Here is a 21,896-nt window from a genome sequence, read left to right on the forward strand (position 1 = left end):
GACTAATGCAGCTCCAGGACTGGACTAGATCCTTATGAGGTTCTACAGCCAGAAGCAAAATTTCCTTCTTCCTCTCCAACTATCTGCCCTGATACCAAATATTATCTGGACAGTTTTCACTGAATGTACACTTCATGCTTCCTCACCAATTTTGAACATGAAAGTATCATTCTTCATCTTTATGAATTGCTGACATACTGAGAGAATTGCTTATTGCTATCCTTTCTGTATTTATACCAAGGAAACAAGAAACAGTGTTATGAGGTATAATGACTTTATGGCTGAGAGTTTAGAATGGCATGGTAAAGCTATAAACCAATTATTCAGGTCAGACTCCAAAAAGTTGTTTCAAAATATTCAGAAGCTCACATAAGATCATATATTTTTCCCTGCAGTGTACTTTAAGTAGAGAAAAAAAAAAAAAAAAAAAAAAAAAAAAGTTAATAAAATTTATCCAGAGACAATTTTAAAAAAAAAAAAAATCTATGAACATTATTTTCCTACTAGTGATTACATTGAATTTTTTTAGTAATAAACACCTGAGAACTGAGCGATGTTCTCTCCGGCTTTACATTTCCTCCCTCCATGTGTGAGAGGCCAAAAGAGTTAATGTATGTCTCAGACATTGTGGTGGTGTGGCAAGGGTGAGCCGCAGCGCGGGATGCGGGGGCTGCGCCGGAGGATGCGCAGTTCTGGGGTGCCAGGCAAGGCGACTCAAAGGGCTTATTTGAGGAAGGGGCTTGCGACCACCCAAAAGACCCTTCATGGCCACTCCCACAGTGGCACCTGTGCGGAAGACCAAGAGTCCTATAAGCTGCATGGGTGTTCAGGAGATACGTAAGCCCTCAAGGGGCGTGACTGGTGTGATCGAGAGATGGGAACTAGAGTACAACAGGCACAAACTCAAGGAGCCAGGCACATGCCCCCCCCACCGGAGGACTGCCACATCAGTCACCATCATCACAGGATCCAAGGGTGGTGATATCTCTCTTTCGCTTTTCTTTTCCTCTTATAAAAGTTCCAATAGAACCCACACTGCCCACGTCTTCCAAGGTCAGGTTGCTTCTACCTTAAAGAAAACTTGGAATTTACAGTTTGATGTCGTTTCACCTTAATTTAGCCCGAGTGAATTTTGAAACCGCTACAACCCCCCGGTCTGACCAGTGTGGTTCATAACACCATGTCCACGGGTTTGACTACAAAAACTCAGTGGTGCCAGTGCTGTGTAGCATGACTGACCCTTAAGGCTTCTGCAGACAGGCCTACCATCTTCCTTTTTTTGCATGCTTCATCCCAGAAGAACATTTGAAATAGTGGCTGATGAGTCACTGTGTGAAGCCATCCACAAATGATGTTTCATAAAATGTTGAGGTGAGAGAAAGATAAGAAAGAACTGTGGGAGGAAACATACTGAACCTAGGAAAACAGTTAAAATAAAATCTGGACATCTTTCAGCCTCTTTTGTGTACAGATACTTGTGCTTCCTCTTTTTTAAAGGCTATAAATATCTCCATCAGAGGCATATATTCTGATGAAGATGTGGAATAAGTGATCAATAAATAGGTTTAATTCCACAAAAACATGTGAATCACTCAGCCCTTCCCTGTTTTAATTCTCTTTGTAAATGACCCATGCCTCTTGATCTCTATTAACTCATGGATTCTCTAATCCTTCTCAAAGGTCATGCTCTAATCTCTAACAAATTTAAAAGTGGATCTGCTCTGCAGCACAGTAAACTCTATAGTGTTACCCTGGATACATAATGTGCTTCTGAATACAAAAGGCAAGCTTCCACTTCTTTTTGAGTTTGCAGATAATCACGGACCCATGAAACTTTCTGTCCATTCCAAAGATAAGCATCAGATTAAACAAAATTGTTAATTTATTGTAATTTTATAGCATTGTGACTATGTTATTGCTATCTATTGCTGAGAAAATATTCTCGAATGTATGAAAGTTTCATACTGTAAAGCACGCTGCCCTGTAACCCACTCCTGTTGCTTATTTTAAAAGGGCTACCAATCTGCAGAACCAAATGGAGAAGCTTATTGTTCTTTTCCTTGTTGATGTCAGTATCCAGAAATAATAAAAAATGTTCCTAAACATTCTTTTAAAGGGTAAAAGGGAGTAAGAAATAAAGGTGTGTAAATCCACATATAGTTTTTCAACTACATTTTCTTAGCTGGCTACTAGGCTGGTCTTGGCTAGGAATTCTCTCGAGTGCTCAACTCATCTGGAAATTCTAACAACTATGCAGGCAAATAATACAATTTACACTCACAGTACTGATTTATTGTAAGCATTTATGCTTCTGCTCATATTAGTGTTAGAATCTATCAGTTGTACTTCTTGTTTGAAATGTGGCATTGGAACTGTGACACTGAAAGTAATGTACCTAAACCAGACATTTTGGAAAGTTTTTGACCTTAGAAATATGGATATCTGAAAGGGACATATGAAGGAAAGTATCACATCCTTTCAAAACAAGTGATTGTTAGCAAGCCTATAATTCACCCTCCGTATAGTAACAAATCATGAACTGTAAATTTAAACTCTCATTTTCTCTAGAACACTGGTTTAACTATTTATCCATTTATGATTTAAAGCTTCGTGTCGGTATATAACCCATGTCAGAATCACAGAAGTGGCATTTGTCCCAGCGATTCCTCCCAATCAGTCTAAAACCATCTGGTTTTGCTGTATGTTTCTTTGCACTCAGGAGCACTGATTCCAACAGCAATGTATTTCTAATGCCGACGTGCGAAGAACTAATGTAGCAATTTGGATGCATATTTTGCTATCTAGGTGTCACTGTTATACATCACACTGGCTGAGATACCAAAGAACTATACAACAACAAATACGAATGCATCATGACAAAATGTTGTATTTATGGTTTGTGTACACGCATAAGTCAGCTGCACAACCACCTCTGGCCTCCACTCAAAATTCATTTGTATGGATTGAATCAGCCTCTGATCACTCACAGAAAGATCGGCTTCTAACAGAAAGGCCTAAGGATACAGAGCCCATCTACCAGAAATACAGAGACACAATCCAGAAGTAGATTTGTACTCAACCTACAAGAATACTTACATGGACAAACAAAACCGTGGCTTTTAAATTAATGAAGCTTTCTTTTCTATTAATATTCTTCTTTTTATTAGGTATAAGAAATCTTTTATAAGATTTCCTCTGATACCCCTAAACAAAGGCACATCGAACACTTTTGGCTCAAGAAATCCTCTCACAAAGTTTCTGAGCTACAAACTGTTGGATGCAAAGAGAGAAATACCAGTGTATGTTTGTCCATTTGCTATACTCTTCCCTTGGCATTCATATTCAGCCACTACTGACAACAGGGTACTAGAATAGATAGACTATCATGTAGCTGCTCATGCATTCTTATACATTCAATATTTTTCTAATTTTTGTATCTTTGAGGCTTGTTCTCATTCTCTTTCTCTCAGTTTGTTCTCTCTGTTGTGCTTTTTCAAGCATACAGTGAAGTCATAAATAATGAAATGAAAGTAATTTTAATACAAGCAATGGGCAATGATTTTCACACAATCTGGATAATGCATTATTGCATGCTCCGTCTACTATGCATTTCCTACTCTACTTTTTTAAGTTTTGATAATTTAAAGTAGAAAAACTACTCATGTCCAGTGCTGTCACATGTTTTGAAATGCAATATTAGAATGAAATCTGATTGACTAACTGCTCCTGTTATCTCCAGGATTTGATGGCTTTGCTGGTATCTGTGTTTATCCTTTTGTCATAGTACCTGTATCCCTGCAATATTACAGTATGTTACTTCCTTTGTAAATCTCAATTTTTTTGATCACTCTATAACCATCTGTAATTTTCCTGTGTTTTCATTTGTTCTTAGATAAGTTTTCCAATCACAACACAATCCATGTGCAGTATTAATATTCTGCCTACCCTCTTACATCGCTTCTAAGGGAAACAATATGGATAAAACTAAATCTGTTCTATCCCACTGGCTGACTTTATTAATTTTAGAGTTTACTTACTATCTTAAAGAGTATATTGATGTTAATACCAGTGCCTGCATCAACACCAGTCTGTTCCCCCTTCCTAAGCTTGAGGATAGCCCATGACAGGCAAGAGGACTATGCAAGAACTAGGTAAGCTAGGCAAGGAGGGTAAGGCAACAGGCATTCTCAATCCACATCCTGCTGTTAAAGACAAATTGAGGTCATCCAATATCATACAAAAGTTAGTCACACAGTCAATTGAATTCTAAGGTTTTGGCTTAGAAAAGCATTCCAATTTAGGGCAGTATTTACACAAGTGGAGAAAAAAAAAAAAAAAAAAGATAAAATTTGAACACTTAAAACTGGTCATTTTGAAGATGGCTAAACTCACGCATGTGACTAAAAGCTTTGCTGAAGAACATCCCGATACAGCAAATTACTAGCTGTATTCCTGTTTTTGTACCATTCACTGATTTTGATTCTAAGTGGCAGAAACAAATGTGTCTAGAATTTTTATTTCTCATAAACTTATGCAGCTTGTAAGTCTATACAATTTGTTTTTCCTCAGTATTTTCCTCCCTTCTGAGCAACAACTATTCCTGTGCTGTAAAAAAAATAAGAATATTCTTCATTTCAAGGACAAGTAAAGCAGCAATAAAAGTGTCTAAAGTTTTTTACAGAGTAGTGAAATAAGCACAGAAAAATGCTATCCAAATGTCTGTCCTGTACAAAAGCCAAAACATTTTCTTGTACAAATTATGGTCCATGGTAAGTTCATATTTTAAAATACTTACAAAGATAAAAAATTGGAACATCTCATTACGACGTGGATTTTTTAATACATGATTTAGCAAGTAATGGACAGTTCTGATAAGCAGTTGTCACTGAAATCTTAGGTCAGTCAGTTATCCACAAATTAGCAAATTATTTCATATTATGATGCATCAGCCACTAAATGTAAGAATTACAGAATTCTATTATTTTAAAGTAGCACAGGCTCCTTATTACCTCCACATAAAATAGCTCTGGAAATCATTTATATACAATATTTTAAATGATTGAAAGTTTTAAAAGAAGATTTATCATTCCAGAACAACAAGATCTTTAAATATTTTGAAATCTGTCAGAAAACAAATAACAGTAGTAAGTTAAAGGTGAAAGGGTATCTTGAATATAGTACAATTTGTCTCCAACATGATTTATAGACAGAACTTGCAACATGATAGCAAAAAAATAAGGTTTTTCATGGGGTGCCTGAGGTCTACAAAACCCATTACTGTCATTTCTCTTCCATCTCTTAAATTTGATAACGTTTATTTTTAAAGGACAAAACAAATGTTGATACACGTATCAAAGATCGACTATATAGCACTCTCTTGGTAGTATGAACTTCTCATGTACCCATTATCTAGCTTTAAATCTACCAAGTTTATAAAATTCATAGGTACAAAAATTAATTCTTCTAAATACTGGAATTTCTCTTTTGAAATAAGAAAAATTTCTTATGTAAAAAACAACTAATGGAATTTAATTTTTTTGATCAACAGTATCTTTAGAACACAGTATATTCAGGAGTATTTTCAACTTTGTCTATTTTAGGCAAACTGTTAATATCGACAATATCTTCAAAATACAATATTTAAAAATTATCTTAAATAAAAATACTTTTAAATTATCTTCTTAAAGTATTAGATTTAAACTTAACTTGTCTGTGATAAAACAAAACAAAACAACAGCAATCCACACCAAATTTCTTTAATACCTGGCAACAGGAATAAATGCTTTAGGCCTAGGGATATGTCAGAATCTGTAATGTAGTATGTGTCTATTTTGTTCTGTAAAACATACCTTGTAGACGCAAGCCATTTAAGGTAGAAAAGAAACAATAATAAAAAAAATAAAAAAAAGCAAACATACCTTTATTAGGTAAATGATGCCTTAAAGAGATTCTAAAAGAAAGCTTTTGTGTACATTCTAAAATGAAATGCTAAAAAACAAGGCCAAAGATCAGAATGGATGCCATAAATACATTCAGATATGTGTTTATGTAAATTTAAGTTTGAGGTAGGGATGATGTTAGGAAGCAACAGACAAATGGATCCAATTGAGCAGGTATGTGCAAAAGTCACAAAAGATAAAAATGTTCTCCAACATCCCATACGCTTTTATGATGATTAAAATTCCTATTTAACAGCAAAAATGGTACAGCTCACTAAGGGATTTCTATACATGGGTAATAAGCATTCTCATCCCTTCAGGTTTTTCACTATGACTATCAAAAATTTAATGCTTTAAAGTAAATTTGCCAGAGGCACCTTTTCTATAACAGTAAGAACATGGAGACAACACAGTATCATTTTATGATACCCTGGAGAACAGCTGTGCATCATGTCCCTAGGAGGCAGACTGGCTAAACCATGTAGAATGTCCCCAGGAAACAGTGCTTTTTAGCTTATTTGCATTTCCCCACCACAAAATTATTGTATTTTAAACAATGACATAATTACTTATTCCTTTCATTCACGTATGTTGAGATACACAGAATAACCCAATGGCTTGGTCAGTCCCTCTAACCTAGGCATAAGGAATCAACTTCTAATAGACTTCAATTTATATTCTTGTGGACAAAGTACCAGAGAAGCCTAGTGGGGCTTTTTATTTTTCAGTCAAAATATCAACACGCCCAACTTCAGAAAATCTTATGAAAAATATTTTGGTTTTCCAAGGAAATGAGATTATCACATAATACACAAACAGTATATAAGTACTGAACATTAAAAATGTAAGTACTCACAGTAGCATGTTCCCCTAAGCGGATTTCCAAGATACCTATTTTCAGAATCACAACTGCAGGGCGGGAAAAAAAAACAAAAACAAAAACAAAAAAACATTCCCATTAAACAAAGTACAGTTTTAATAAAAATGCAGCTAGAATATTTATTCCGAATAGCATGAGTTTCATTAGTAATAGCACAAATATATGAAAATTAAAACTATTTGATATAGTTCTTAAATTGGGTGTGCTACTTTCCAGAGGCACCTCTCCTTATAAAAGAAACCCAGAGTGACTAGGCTCTTGAATAAGGCACTTCAGTCATGTGCTTAAGGTCAGTGCCTACTGTAGGACTTACCACAGGTAGCATGTATCCACTGATGAATGAATGAGAGCCAGGCAGGGAGGCTGAGCACTGGATCTCTAATTATCCATGCCACCTCAGTAATAGCTTACTCCATTGGCTGGTTTTGATTTGGCCCTCTCCAAGATAACAGCTGAGCATCCACTGGGGGGATCACTGACTTCAGAAAGCATTCCCAAATATGTCTCCCTTAACATACACACTCCTGAAACACTACAAGACCAGGCTTTGCACCCTCAGACACCTTCCACACCTCTTCATGCCATCTCTTAAGAAATGGAACATATACTCTCCATTTCCAGCCACATAAACACCATTCTGGCAGGCTGCAATACATCCTTCATATTATTTCTGACTATTTAAATGAAAAAGAAACAACAACGAAAAAATGCCAAAATCCAAAAATATCCCCAAGCATAAAACAATGATTACATTTTTACTGCACCACAGAGAACCCAGAGGTGATCCAAAGCTATGCTGTGTTCTCTAGAGAGGTTAGTCCTAAAATATGCAGATGTAACTAAAGGGGCACTAACAAGAAAGATTTAGAGGTAATCTTCATCAGGGAGTGTAATGATGATAAGGGGTAATGGCTTTAAACTTAAAGAGGGTAGATGGTGGTGAGGCACTGGCCCAGGGTGCCCAGAGCAGCAGAGCACCCTCCCTGGAAGGGTTCAAGGCCAGGTTGGATGGGGCTGGGAGCCCCCTGGGCTGGGGGAAGGGGGCCCTGCCCGGGGCAGGGGGGTTGGAACTAGATGATGTTTAAGGTCCCTTCCAACCCAAAATGTTCTATGATAAACAGACCATGGCAACTGGCTCTGGAGCCAGAAACTGCAGACACATGTAGCACTATAAACACAGCAGTGTCTCAGCTACTTAGCTTCTCTGAACTTCCGAGGCAATTGCTTCTCTTCATCGACCACTTAGGGCACTAGTTGAAATTTCGACTGAATACAATGTACTGATGCCGCTGACAAGATGTGTACATGATAAGATCTGGATAAATATATTTCTTATTGATAAGATACATAGATATTTTCAGAAACATTAAATATCCTGCAGAATATCACAGTGATCAAATTGAGTTATATAACATTTCTCTAAAAATGCCAGGAACCTTAAATTAAAATGATTATCCTGCTTTTGGTTTTCTTGGCTATTCCACAGAAGTCTCCAGCAAGTTTATAATTTTCTATTAAATACCCAGAACAATTCATAAAAGAAAGAGAAAGCTTATCAATGCCTACTGAATTCCATATAAATATTTTCCCACAGGAAATCTGGATCACTTAATAGCTTGGACTCCCTTTTCATTACTTTGTTCTAAGAAACTTAAATTGCAAGATTTTTTTGTGTTATTTGTGAGTAATATTAAAAAACTTTCTAACTTCCATGTCATATCATTTAACAAGTTGAAAACTGCAGAATGATATTTGTATTTCTGTTGGCCTCTTCAATAGTTTTCAACTGGTGATTCTTAACATGCTCATTTTTACTAAAAAATAAGCAAAGAAACTCCTTGACCCTTTGTTACAATATCATAAAGAAAATAATCAACAGTTGCACTGTTGGAAATGGAAAAGTAGAAAAACAGATGTTCTCAACTCTGCCCTTGCCCACTCCTTGTCTCATGTCAGTGTGAGAACTCTTTGTAGAGTCAACTGTACAGAAATTCAACACTTTTTTTACGTAGAAAAACTTTTGCTTAAACTCCAAGAAACCAGAAAAACATATGCTTCAACTCTAACTGCAGCACACAATTTGTGGTCTTGTCTGCACACACATTCTGGCCGTACAGTCTTTTCCACAGAATTTAGAAGAGGGATTGATGCTGAAGTATCTCTCTTGCATGCACTTATAAAGGAATGAAGAAAATAATCTCAGGTAACGATATCAGTCTGCTTGAACATGTTTTTTTCTAAACATTACAAAACACTAACTAAATTCTTCGCAGAACAGCTCACTGTTTAAAGAGATTAGAGCTGTAAAAATAGACTCAAGTGCCTGAAAGTGGCTTTAAGTTGGCAATTTTGAAAGAAAGAGCTAAGGGAAAAGGATCATTTTTAAATGAAGAGTTTAAAAGAATTTCCTTTTTTTGTATGTAAGATTGTCAAATAAATGAGAGAGAACATCATGCAACAAATTATAATAACATGATAGAGATTAAAGTAAGGGGAATTTTTTTTTCTTCTGAATTGTCTCAAAGGCAAAGTAGAACATTAAATACAGGAAGTATTCAGAATATGCTGGGATTTTATACCAGAACATAAAAATATATTTTATATAAATAAGTGTATATTCAGAGTTTTTTCTCAGACAAGAATCTTTCTCAGAAGGCAAGAATCTTACCCTGCTGCTCACTGATAATGGCACTGATTTATGTATGACACTAAAGAACAATATCTGACAACCAGTAACAATAAACTGTACAACTTTCCATCAGGAGAGACTAAACAAATCTTGAAAAGCTTTATGAAAAAGAAAAGATGTTTCCATACAGATTCATTTCTCCAGTGAAACCATCTCCTGTGGATAAATAATTACCAGAACCCAGGGACTTCCAGCATCACATATACCTTTCTGGTATTTATATTTCTATTTATATCAGAGAAAAAACATATGAATACCTAAAATAAAAATATCTATAAAATCCACCTAATGCATCACAGGTTTCATTACTTAGTAGAACACACTAAAGAATGGTTAATACTAAAATTACTAGGTACAGAATCTTTTGCAATATACAAGTATTCATGAGTATTCACTCAAATCCAAATAATTACTAATTCTCTGACAATTATAGAAGTGACCTTCAAGAATCTTGAAGCGAAAATGGCAATGCAATTTTACAGCCAGCCATTTCAGTTGTTTCAGCATAATGCATGATGAAATGATAAAATATGCATAATAAAAAAAGAACAGTGAATTACACCATAGCAAATTATTTTGATATATTATCATATATATTATACTTTCTGTATTGGGAACCTCACAGAAGACACTGTATGCAAGGAGCTAGTGATCTCTGGCAAGGCATGTCTGATCTACTGGTCCTTGTTTGTCAGGCTCAAGAAGCCTGTCTGTGAGCATGAGTAGCTGCCATAAGGGAAGGTGATGGAATGCCCCATATCAGCCTGTGCTGTGGGCTGGTAGATGTTATCAAAGAGAACCTTCCAGCTTGTCATGAGGAGACACATGGTTTTGTTTTTACACAAGGTAAGAAGTACCACGGTATGGGAGGGAAGAGGCACCTCTCAACGGACAGGAGCTGTGCAGCACAACAGGGGAAAATCCATGCTGGGTCCATCCAGTGCTGCATGCATGCAGCATTCCCACCAACTGAAGGGGCAAAAAGATTTACCTGCTACCTGTCTTCTTTTTAATCCATTTTATTCAAACAGCTAGCTTATTATGCCTTATTGAGATACAGGAAAAACCCTGCACCGCCTCACTTAAGCTTTCTCATCTGTCCCCCAGTGAAGAGCAATTGCATAATGTATATTAGGAATAGCATGAGGTGGAGTTCCTACTAGTTAGAGAAGCCTGCTTTAATTCAAATCAAAAGATGCTATTTAAACATTTAATTTTCAGTGGAGTGAAAAGATGAAACTAATAGGATTAGGAATACATCTAAAATTACTCATGTATGTATGCTAGGTTCAGAATAAATTTAGTTTTGTCTTTTAATCCTATCCTATTTCATTAAGCATATGTATTGTTCTGTATTAGTCACTAATTAGGGTTCCAATTACAAAATTTCCTATTCGCTGAATTATTTCCCCATGAGTTTTACTCATTGTAGTAATTTCTGTACCTTTTCCAAAAGCCAGCACACATTTGACCATATGTGAAGCTTAATATATGCCTCGTATCTGTGAAATGGGAGTTGCACTCGTTATTTTATGTGCCATAGGGCTATGATCATTTGCTTTAAGTGGTAATAATGAACGAGCAGTTCCACTCTGGCATGACTCCAAAGACACTGCTCCCATTTACAAGGACGAATGGAGGAAGGCTCCTACCAGGTTACGTACAAGTTCTATGGTTTGTTCCAATACAAAAGTATTCAATTCATCAAGCTCACTGACCTTCTGATGGCCTGCTATTAGCAGTTATTCCCCAACCTCTCCCTCAATTATCCTTTCAAAACCAAACCATTTTCTCTCACTTTCTTTTTTTCTCCCTGGATTTCCTGGGAGTTCAAAATAAAAGGTATGGGAAAATGAATTAAAAAAATAACTTTTCTCATGTTTATTGACCAAGCAAATGATAATTTCTGGCTTTCTCTTTAAATACCATAAATGTCTCCAATAGTACATGTTTACATTAAGATTCCCAGATTTGGTTTTTTTTTTTTTAATGAGCAAAAGGTTTTTGTAAGATCGTTTACAAATGACCCTCTGTTGAAGCTCAGCAATGTGTATGATCTTGTGCACTACATCTGCATCTTCCAACCTTAAGAAAGCTAATGATATGGTAGTAGAGGAATGCCTAATTTTATTGTGCTTCCTGGTATCTCCCTTAAGGAATGATATATGTTCAAGCTTCTCACTTAAAGAAAACTGTCAGAACATACCAACCTAGATCTATAGCTTTCTAGACTAGCGATTTGGAAACCTTTTTATAACAGTTCATCTTTGATCATGAAGGCAGGATTTTCTGCAGTTTTGCTGCCACCACTAATTGGTAAACCCTTCCTTTCAGTTAAATTGAAGCAAAAAAAAGCAGAACGGGGAAGAGCAACCTAAGTACGGGTGGTCTTTCCTTTAGCTGAATTTGTTTTTAATGCCAAACTCTCAGGGCAGACAAAAATATGTCAGGCCACTCTAAAAGACAATATTCTTTTATTCAACTGCTTCCCTGTTGAGGCAGTTGCATCTTGTTCTGGCCTAGTCCAGGCTTGTCAACTATGCTGAGTATGTATTTATGACCCTTACCTCCTATTTTGTCCTTGCAAATTAACACAGACCACTTCCGTGGAGTCTGGGGAAAAGCCGTTATCTTTCTGATCTACAGCTGATCATACACAGGCCTAGGATTTTGCCTAGGTTCTCAGCACTGCATCTACAAGAGGTTCCTGATAAATAAAGACTAACGGACTTAACAGACTATTCCTGGACTTTGACTGGTGGCTTGCCCCAGCTGTTAAATGAGTAAGAATATCTTCTAGGACTACTGTTCAACTTCTGCTCAACTCTGTTCTAGCCTTTACTTCTCATTCTGTTCCCTATCTAGCCACTGGTCTTGCCCTTGCTGTTCTCCATCACCGATTTCTGCTCCTGATCTCCTTGCCTCAGGTCCTGATCTTGCACAACAGGCTTCTGTTTTCATTCTACTTCCCTGGTACCACAGTAGTATGATGATATGTGGGTTTTTTTGAATACTGCAATACTATTTAACATAATTTATTTACTTGGGACACCTCATAACCGAAGTCCAAACCGTGCTTGTAAAGCTACACTTAAGACTCCTCTAGCCACATGGTTAGGCCTGTGACATCATAAGTGGACTATGAAGCATTAGTACTTACTACTATATATCACTACATCCTCAGCATTACAAATATGCTCATGGTGCTGCGATTGCAGCTTTGACAGATACTTATGAGATAGCTGATGAACCTTTAGTAATAACAATGTAGTAACACTGAGCTCAGCACAGATTTATACACAGGTATTTACCACCCTGCTTGTTGGTTATCCCTTCTTGAAAGTTATGCAAGATTCCTATTCTAAAAGAACCTTTCCAGCAATGAGAAAATTAACTGAGGCATATGCTTAACTATAGTCAATAATTCCAATTGTCTGTAATTCATAATGTTTTGGAAGTGATGACATAGAAACTGCATATTTTCAGCTCAAGAGTGGTGACTTTTGGATGAAAGCACCAGCATCTGCTGGTTCTAGCTTATGAACTGGTCCAGAACAGTGAGTGACTGATACCTGAAATCCCAGTTCACACTTGTACCTGGATGCAGGAGAACAAAACCTCCCAACTCTTGATTTAGGCCTGCTTGGTTTCAATGCCTTTTACAAAGAACTGCCAATGAACAGCCACATATCTAACCATCAACAGTTAAACAGACACTGTCAACAGCTATGAAATTGAGCGACCTCAAAACCAGCAGTTATTCTGCACACCCCTGGATCATGGATGGGGAGTTCAAGCATGTTTAAAAGATTCAGAAACAGCATCATTCTTCTGCAGAAGTGCTAAGATTCAGTTGTGGTAACTGAGTTCAGATGATATATGTAAAGAAAAATAGGTATTGTCAGCAAAGTTGAGTGTTTTGTGATATTCAGAGAACAGGTTTGTTTACTATTAATGTATTTTTTATCCTGCTACTATAATCTTTACTTTGCTGCAGTGAAATACACAAACTAATAATCTATAAATGCTAATATATCCCTCATACACTTAAGGGTCTGCTTTTGACTGCACTGACATTGTACTATGTTGTCCCAACCTTCACGATTAATATTAAAGTATGTGAATAGTTCTCTCTTTTTTTTTTTTTTTTGACCTAGATAAAGCATCTTTGGTTCTAATGTAAAAATTGAACACTTTCCCTTCTCACAGTGCCAAGATCCTTCCAGCCATGAGCAACCATTCCACTTTAGATGTAAAGAATTATCAGCCTACTTCTTAAGATAACGATAACATAAAAGGGTAAAAGGTACTAGGATTTATGTTTCCAGTTAGGGCTTTTTAATAATGTGAGGAAATGATTTATTTGTTTCTTCTTGTAAGTGCATATAATGATGTCTTGAGACAATGTTTTTTCTGCAGATTAATTTGTCTCCTTTTCACATAATTCATGAAAAAGACCTAGGCCAGCAATACTTTTTTTTTTTTTTAATCTAGGCTGATCTCACCAAAAGAAAAACACTCTAGCTTCATAAGTAAATTTCCCATTTCCAGATTTCTCTCTTACTATTCAAATCTTTCTTCCCTGTGAGATCAAGAATAATTAATATTATAGAGTGTTCATATACTCCTTGAAGTAATAGTATTTCAAATTATTAAATACATTGCACTACAAGAGAAAATAAAATTTCAGACAGGTGATAAAACTTGCCACATAATTATATAATTAAGAGAAATTGGTTAAGAGATTAAATACTATTTTCTAATAAACTCTAGATTGTATTTTCATCTCTATCTAGAAAAAAAAAAAAAAATCTATGTTAAACTTCAGGAATCAGAGACCAAATGGATTTCACATGCCAATGATTTGATGCTGCCTATTCTAAACCCAAAAATCTCATGTTCACAGCCATACCCTTTACCTCTGGCATTCTCCTTTCTTTATGAATGACCATGTTTTTGTCAGTGATGCACACAAACGTCTATGAATGCTAAAGGATGAATTTGGAAAAGCAGAATTCCCTCCTAACAGAAACTGTTCTTTCAAAGTGTGGGGAGGAGAAATACGCATACTTTTTATCTTGCATTTCAGACATTTCTCCAGCCCTAAGGAAGTAAATGTCAGAAATATCCCAGACAGTTCAAAATTAGACACTATGTTTACACTGAACAGAACCACATCTCCAAGAAATTTAAGCATAGTTTTCTCAACTATTTATTTCCTTTTAGCTAGAAGAATTAGATAGAAGCAATCACAAAGTAATCGTAATTTTATTAATACTTAAGACTGTTCAAACTGAAATGCAGCTCCTCCTATATTTTTACTTTGCAAAAAATAGTGAACAGTTCACAAAGTTTACATATGTTTCATTATTTTTAAAAGATAAATATTGATGAACCGTGTTAAATATTAACCTAATATCAATAACAGAGTATTCATGAATCCATATCTTTAAGCATAAGCAGTTTGTAAATAGTTTCTTTTGCAATCATTTTTAATATAAAGTTCTCAGTGGAACATTGATTTTACTTTCACTAATATTTCATGGAAAGAATATTCATATAATCATGAAAAGAAGAAGTATAGGTCTTTGGTTAAAATTACTAGAATCCTTCATATTTCAAAATCTCACTGTTCAAGCAGCACTGTTTACTGCATTTAAAAATTCATGTTCCTAAGTATGACACTTATCTGCCAGTAATTTCAAAATGAAAGAGGTGTACTAAAAGTAAACATAAAGGACATAAAAAAAAAATTCTTTCGTACGATCATCTCTCATGCTGGTATTGTCCTGGGAGTTTCCAAGGCTGTTTGTATATTTTTGTTATTTAGAAACCAGCCCTCAAGAAGAGCAGGAGAGATAGTACTTCAGTAATATTAAATATTCTGACAGGCCATGACAGTCAGGAATGTATTGTAAATGTCTACAACAATTAGAACAGATTAAAAAAAAAACAAACAAACAAACAAAAAAAACCCAAACAAAACCAAAAAACAACACAAAACCAACCACCAACAAAACACTGAGACAAAATAATGATCCAGAAGCAAACTGCATCACCCATTTAGGAGTGGAGATTGCAGTTTTGCAATGCCTAAGTGCTGCTTATATACTGAATGTACAAAAATATTAGATGTAAAATGAAGACAAAGTTTTAAATAAATCAGAATGTCATAGTTTTCTCTAGGCTGTCAGCTATACAGTATGAAGGAATTTTAGAAAATAGTGATGTTATCTAAATTACAACAGCAATAAATCCAACAACTTCTACAGAGTTAATGACATGTTAGAATATGAACAGGAAGCATAAATATTATAGAGGCCTAAGTATAATATATAGTACAATTGGCAAGCTATAATTCTTTTAGTAAGCGAAAACTCTAGCTATTACATTATATTTTCAAATAATGCTCAATATTCCTAGATAACTAAGGAGTTTCTGACTAGATATTCAGAATGTCTAGAATATTTACTCAGCATGCTTATTTCCTGTGGCATTGACAGAAATTGTCAGAGACTCCTACCTCCTCCTTCAACAACAATGAATTGCGAGCCTTCGAAAAAATGTAAGTGATCCATAGGAGAGTGACCATTAGAAATCAAACATGGAGGTATGGCAGTTTCCAAAGTCCTAGTTTCCTTCTTGTCCTACTGGTCTTTAAAACCATATTTTATTCATCACAACATTTAAATATCTATAATTCTATCCAATATGCTGTTCTGATAAGCTCTTTTCCTGTCTAAAAAACTTTCTTTACTCCACTCTTGCATGGCAAAATCTATCAAATTCATGCCTCATTGTCTACCATTGTCTGGCCTCTTTTTAAGTCCTTTTTACTATCTACGATATTAACTCCATCTAACATGCACCATCTTTTATTTAACTTTTTTTAAAAAGATACCAATCCAAGAGATCTAAAAATACCTGTTAAGAACAGAATGCAAAAAAGAGTATGGGTGGTTGGAGTAAGTATGAAGATAAATACACACATTCACTTTTCTCTGGAGCACTTCATAGGAAAGGGACCAATCTCCATTAGTCCATTATAGCACATAATCTCACAAATATTAAGAGCAGAGATGACACTGATACTTCTTTATGAAGTGCCAAATAAGTGGAAATAAATGTTACTGTCTATGTTGCAACAATAATACTATATCTGCCAACGCTTCCAGTCTTGGCTGACTCTCTTCAAAAAGTTATCTGCCCTTTAAGAAGAAAACTTAAAATGAATGGCTGTAAAAAAGGGAAGAAAAGTTGACTAAAATGACACTATAGCCTGATGGCAGGGTACCGTGAAGTATTTCATAACAGGAGTCCTGGTCTGTCAGTCTTGATCTGTTCAAACTCTGTTTATGTTGGTTTTGATAGGCAAGCTGCAGTGTACTATCACAAAAAGCAATACTTGCTCCTGTGTGAGCACAGCGCAGAACAGAGCCTTAAACTCTGTAAGTAATCTCAATGCCTTCCCAAAGGGCAATTCAAAGAACAAAGCATTTTTCAAATGCACAAAATCTCACCCTAAACAATGACAGAATGAGGGGGGAAAAAAGATTTAGCTACTATAAGAGCTCTGGTAATATAACCTGCAATGGATGAGAAAATTCTTGCATCCCACCTGGGAGTGACTGGGAAAGCCTACACTTCTCAAAAAACTATTTTATCAGCCCAGCCCATGTACTTCAGAGACTCAATCCACTATAAAGAAGCTATAAGACAGCAGCTTTAGTTGGACTTCTGATTAGCAATTGATCTCCTATATTTTTTAAGCATCACATTAGATGTTTCAAGTAGTTATTGCTAAAATTACCCATGATACATGTATTATACTACATATGATCAGTTATTTTATGGGAAAGAAGGTGCTTTCTTAGCTTCCAGGGTTATGCCAACAGTAATAAAACTGACCAAATATTTTTGTAATTAACCTGTTTCAAAGTATTCCAAAACTTAGCACCTTTCCAAAGGTATTTTGAGGCGATGGAAACATGCTTTTTTGGTTTTTAAAAGCTTCCAGTGCAAAATTTGGTATGTATTCCCCCCCAAAAAAAAACAAATACTGGCAACTGAAAAATTATATGGAATAAAAAAAAATTGGTAAACTGTCAGAATATAGTCCTAAGAAAACCACCTGATCACCTGAAATATGCTACTTCCAAAGAGCCATGCTAAACAAAACACGCACTCTTAACATTGAAAAATCTGAGAGCTGATTATTTACTATTTTTATAACAAAATACTCTAGCAAAATACTAGTTTCTTGCCAGCAAAGAGCCTCACAGACATGCTTAGGATCAAAGACTTTAACTATTTATGTGACCAACCACTTGCCTATGCGTGAAAGCAAATTTAAACAAAAAAAAAAAAAAAGAAAAAAAAACACACACAGAAACCATCACAAAAAAAAAAAAAAGCAAACAAACAAACAAAAACAAAACATACAAAAAAATAACAACAAAAAAAAATTAAGAACTGCTGTAACTGTTTTACCGCATTCTAAGGACTGATGTAAGTGGTAGGTTAAGGGCAAAAAAATCAGGATTACAGAATACTGAAATTTACTAAATGAGAACCTTTTTTGACATCAGAAAGAAATAAAAACAACCCAGGAGGCATACAAAAATCCTGTTTAGTAATTCAAATATACGGTAGAGGTGGGATATTACTGATGCAGAGATTGTGTGGGAACAGTTACGGTATAATCCCTTCACAAGTCTCTATTTCACCAGCCTCAAGCGTTTCTACTTTCTATCCATCATTTTTTGACTGTCTGTTGGTTTGCTTCTTAACTCAAGCCTGCATAGGATAATAGGCTACAATTACATTAACCGCCTTTCATCTCAGTTTGAATTAAATTTGTTCTGCGTGCCAGCATGAAAATCTGTCCCAAGTCACTTTGCTTAAGTCAAAGAATAATGAACTCAGTCCAATAATTTAGCCAATGGTTTTAATACTGTGAAATATTCAGATTTTTAACTGATAATCTCCAAATTAGTACTTAAGAGGAAATATTCAGTTACAAAATTTGTGAGATATATATATATATATATATATATGTATATTCTGCGTTATTATAGTGATTTTAAAATTATTTCAAATACAATCCAAACCTCAATTTTTCTCATGTTCCTATGGTCTTTTTTCTTAGTTGTTTTCAGATCAAGTTTCTAATTTATGAAAAAGTGATGTTATAATTTGTAACATTACGCAGAAATTAGAAATGCAAAATATTTTAATGTCACTTGAAACACAATTCTGGTGACTGAAATGGTCCATCATGTCAGAAAAACAAAGTACTTGTCACATTTTCCATAAATAAGAGAGAGGAATGCACTCTGAGGTGAATGCTCTTTCGGGAAGATCAGAGTGAAAAAAAATCCTAAGTATTCACTTTAGAATTATTTTATGTTTGTAGACCATTCCTAATGCATTATAGCAAGCATTTCACTCTTGGATCAAATCTAAAGGTTTAATTTTAAAATTCCCCAGTGACCATCATGATACAGGCTTAAAAACAGTGGTATCTTCTGTAATATCATTTTAAGCTTTCCATCTTCCTTCTCTCTTTGTTATTATTATTATTTTTACTTCCAAAGAAAAGATAACTGAAAGGACCCTGTGATTTCAAAGTTCTACCTCAAAAGTGGCTTTGGAGATGTGTCTTAAGCACCACATCATTTTTGAAATGGCAAAATATTTCATAAGCAATCCTAGATTTGTTTATTCATTTACTATCAAGAAGAGTGAGCATGCATACAAAGAACAAAATGTCAAATTCACATAAACTACTCACAAGACACATACAAGAGCTATAGTGAAATATTTTGTTTTAAAAAACAAAAAGTGCAGGTGTTCCCAATTTTTTTTTTCCCCAGGAAAGACATTGTTTCCATGTCAATTTGAAAAAAAATAAAAAATTAAAAATCAAGATTTCCAAAACCAGGGAAAAGTACATCATACAATCTACTGCTGTAACAGAAGGAAATTTTGGTAATCAGGCTTGGATTCTGGAAGAAAGTAGTATAGTTTTCTGTAGGAATATTAAGGAATATTCATGACTTCTAGCTATGATTGGAATTTGCAGAAAAAAATACACAAAATGTTACCTGGTAGTTTTTATTACAGTGTGTTAACAGTACATATGACAATCTACAGTATTACAAGCAGGCAAAAAATTGGATACAATATATTATTATTTAGAGACACATGAAGATGGATATATCTGTTGTATAGGTCAATACACCTACTATGAAGGAAAAAGATGTATCAGACTAATATTTGGGTTGTACTATTCAATGCTTCTTTTTTGTTTCTAGGCCTTCATTTAACTGGAATATTTTAATTATAACTTCTTTCATGTTTATAACAAAGTTACATTAATCACCATGTCTTTCATTCTTTTTGCCCCGATGAAAGAACTAGTTTGCTGAACATTCACTGTAATTTATTTTAGGGTCAGTACTTAAATGATATCTGTGTTTCAGAAAAATTCATATGATACAAACATAATAAAGACAAGAGACAAGAGATTTCTAGGTTGCAGAAATTAAGTGTCAAAGGTAAAAGCTGAAGAAAGTTATAGAATATGCATGGGTTCAAGTATTTCAATTAAAAGAAACAACATCCTGTGGCATAACAACTAAGGCTCAAAAAAAAACTACAATGTTATCATAACTTAACTGCATAGAAATACTTTAAAACATTGAGTAGATAATGAAAAACAGGCAGATACAATTCTGCAAAATTGAGCAAAGAGAAAGCTCTAAACAAAGCTTCCAAATTTAAATGTCAAAGAATTTATTAAAGCACACAGTTAATTATTTGTCAAAAAAACAAGAACAAAAGCAACAAACTAATGGTATAGGAAAGGTTTCATGAAAGCATGAAAGTCAATGACAAAAAGACAAGAACATTAAGAAAAAAAACATAATGAAGTTTTATCCCTTTTCTAACCTAAAAGCAGGGTTGGAAAATGCATTTGATTTTATACATGTCAGAGTGGTTTAAATACAACAGAAAAAGGTGGAAAAAAAAAAAAACAAAACAAAACAAAACAAACCACCACCTTAAGTACAGTTCAAAAATAAATGCATTTTCTTTTAAAAAAAAAATGTGTATCTTCCCCAAAGAATTAAATTCCCACTCCTAAATCTTAGAGGTATTTTATGTGGATAGCACTGAGCAGCAGTAAAGTTGTTAATCTGTTTAGGATGTGTTGTTTCCTCTTCTTTTATTCATAAATCAATCTTTCTGTTCAACATGAAGGATTGATTTATATATTTTTTCATTTCTTACAATCATCATTTGTCACCTTCAACGTTACCTTACCTCAAAAAACCTTACCTTTACCAAGCCCAGAAAACAACAAATAACAGTATAGAGAATGAAAATGAATGACTGAAGAGAAGCAAAGTATCAGGAGTGGATAGGAAGAACTTTGTGAACTAGTTTTGGGAAACTTTAGCTGCTATTCTGTACATGACAATTTACAATTAGCCTCCTAAGAGCAGTAGAAAGTAACAGTAAACCATGTGATTCTCAATTCTCACCAAATCATGGAAATATCCCCTCTTAAATTTAAGTAACAAGGTGTTAGGATGTATTGAAATATTTATGTGAATAGGGGCCCAAATCTGTGATTAAATCAAGACTACGTAAGAAAGGATATACTGATCTAAATGAGAACAGGATTAGAAAGTCATTTTGAAGCATCTGCTTAAAAGTAGTTGCTGCTCTCACCTCCTTCAGGATCTTGTAAGAACTCATTCCAGGGCAACTTTTTTTAAAGTTAAACCTTCTTTTTGAAATCTGATTTACCAAATCTCTTTTAGCATATCTGACTGTTCCTTTACCCTTTATTTCTTATCACTTTTCTCTGAGCAGCCCAACATCTTTTATTCCAGGACAGTGTGTCACTTTGGGCACGTCTCTTATGGTAGTTTGGCAATCTCGCTGCTCTCCCTTTGACCTCCTGCTGTGATTTAATATTCCTAAATTTATCGTTGCTCTGTGTAACTGAGTGAAAGAAAAGTGTTGTGGCAGGTTAAATTTTCAGATCTGATTGTAAGCTTGCTTTCATTATAAATTAGACTCCTATTGCTATTTAAAACAGCTTTTCTAGCTAAGTATTTAGTTTGACTTCTAGTACTTTGCTTTCTTTTTTTTTAAGTTGCTGAAAAAATCTTTTTTGCATAATATAAAAATAATAGATGTAGCTGGAGAACTAAAGCTGTAAACCAATGTTTCAAAGTAATAATCTAACAAACCACTCAGGCTTCCCTGTTGAAGTTTAGGATATCATCAGGTCTCTTGGACTGATTTATGCCTTTGTAATCAATCTCCCCAGCCTCATTATCTAGTAAGCCAGATAAAGAATACCACTTATTTT

The 21,896-nt window shown here is 34.8% G+C and overlaps 1 protein-coding gene across 8 annotated transcripts in view; it reads right to left on the reverse strand.

Moving 5' to 3' along the window:
* The window catches only part of ATRNL1 (attractin like 1), a 519,346-nt gene that overhangs the window by 318,800 nt on the left and 178,650 nt on the right, over positions 1-21,896 (reverse strand). For all 8 annotated transcript variants that reach the window (XM_032988565.2, XM_032988564.2, XM_032988569.2 and 5 more), the window contains exon 21: positions 6,796-6,848. In XM_032988565.2, coding sequence (XP_032844456.2) covers positions 6,796-6,848 — 53 coding nt within the window. The remainder of the gene's footprint in view (positions 1-6,795; positions 6,849-21,896) is intronic.

The sequence above is a fragment of the Tyto alba genome, unplaced genomic scaffold (genome assembly GCF_018691265.1).
Source record: "Tyto alba isolate M040663 unplaced genomic scaffold, T.alba_DEE_v4.0 Super-Scaffold_1, whole genome shotgun sequence".
In the NCBI taxonomy this organism is placed as follows: domain Eukaryota; kingdom Metazoa; phylum Chordata; class Aves; order Strigiformes; family Tytonidae; genus Tyto; species Tyto alba.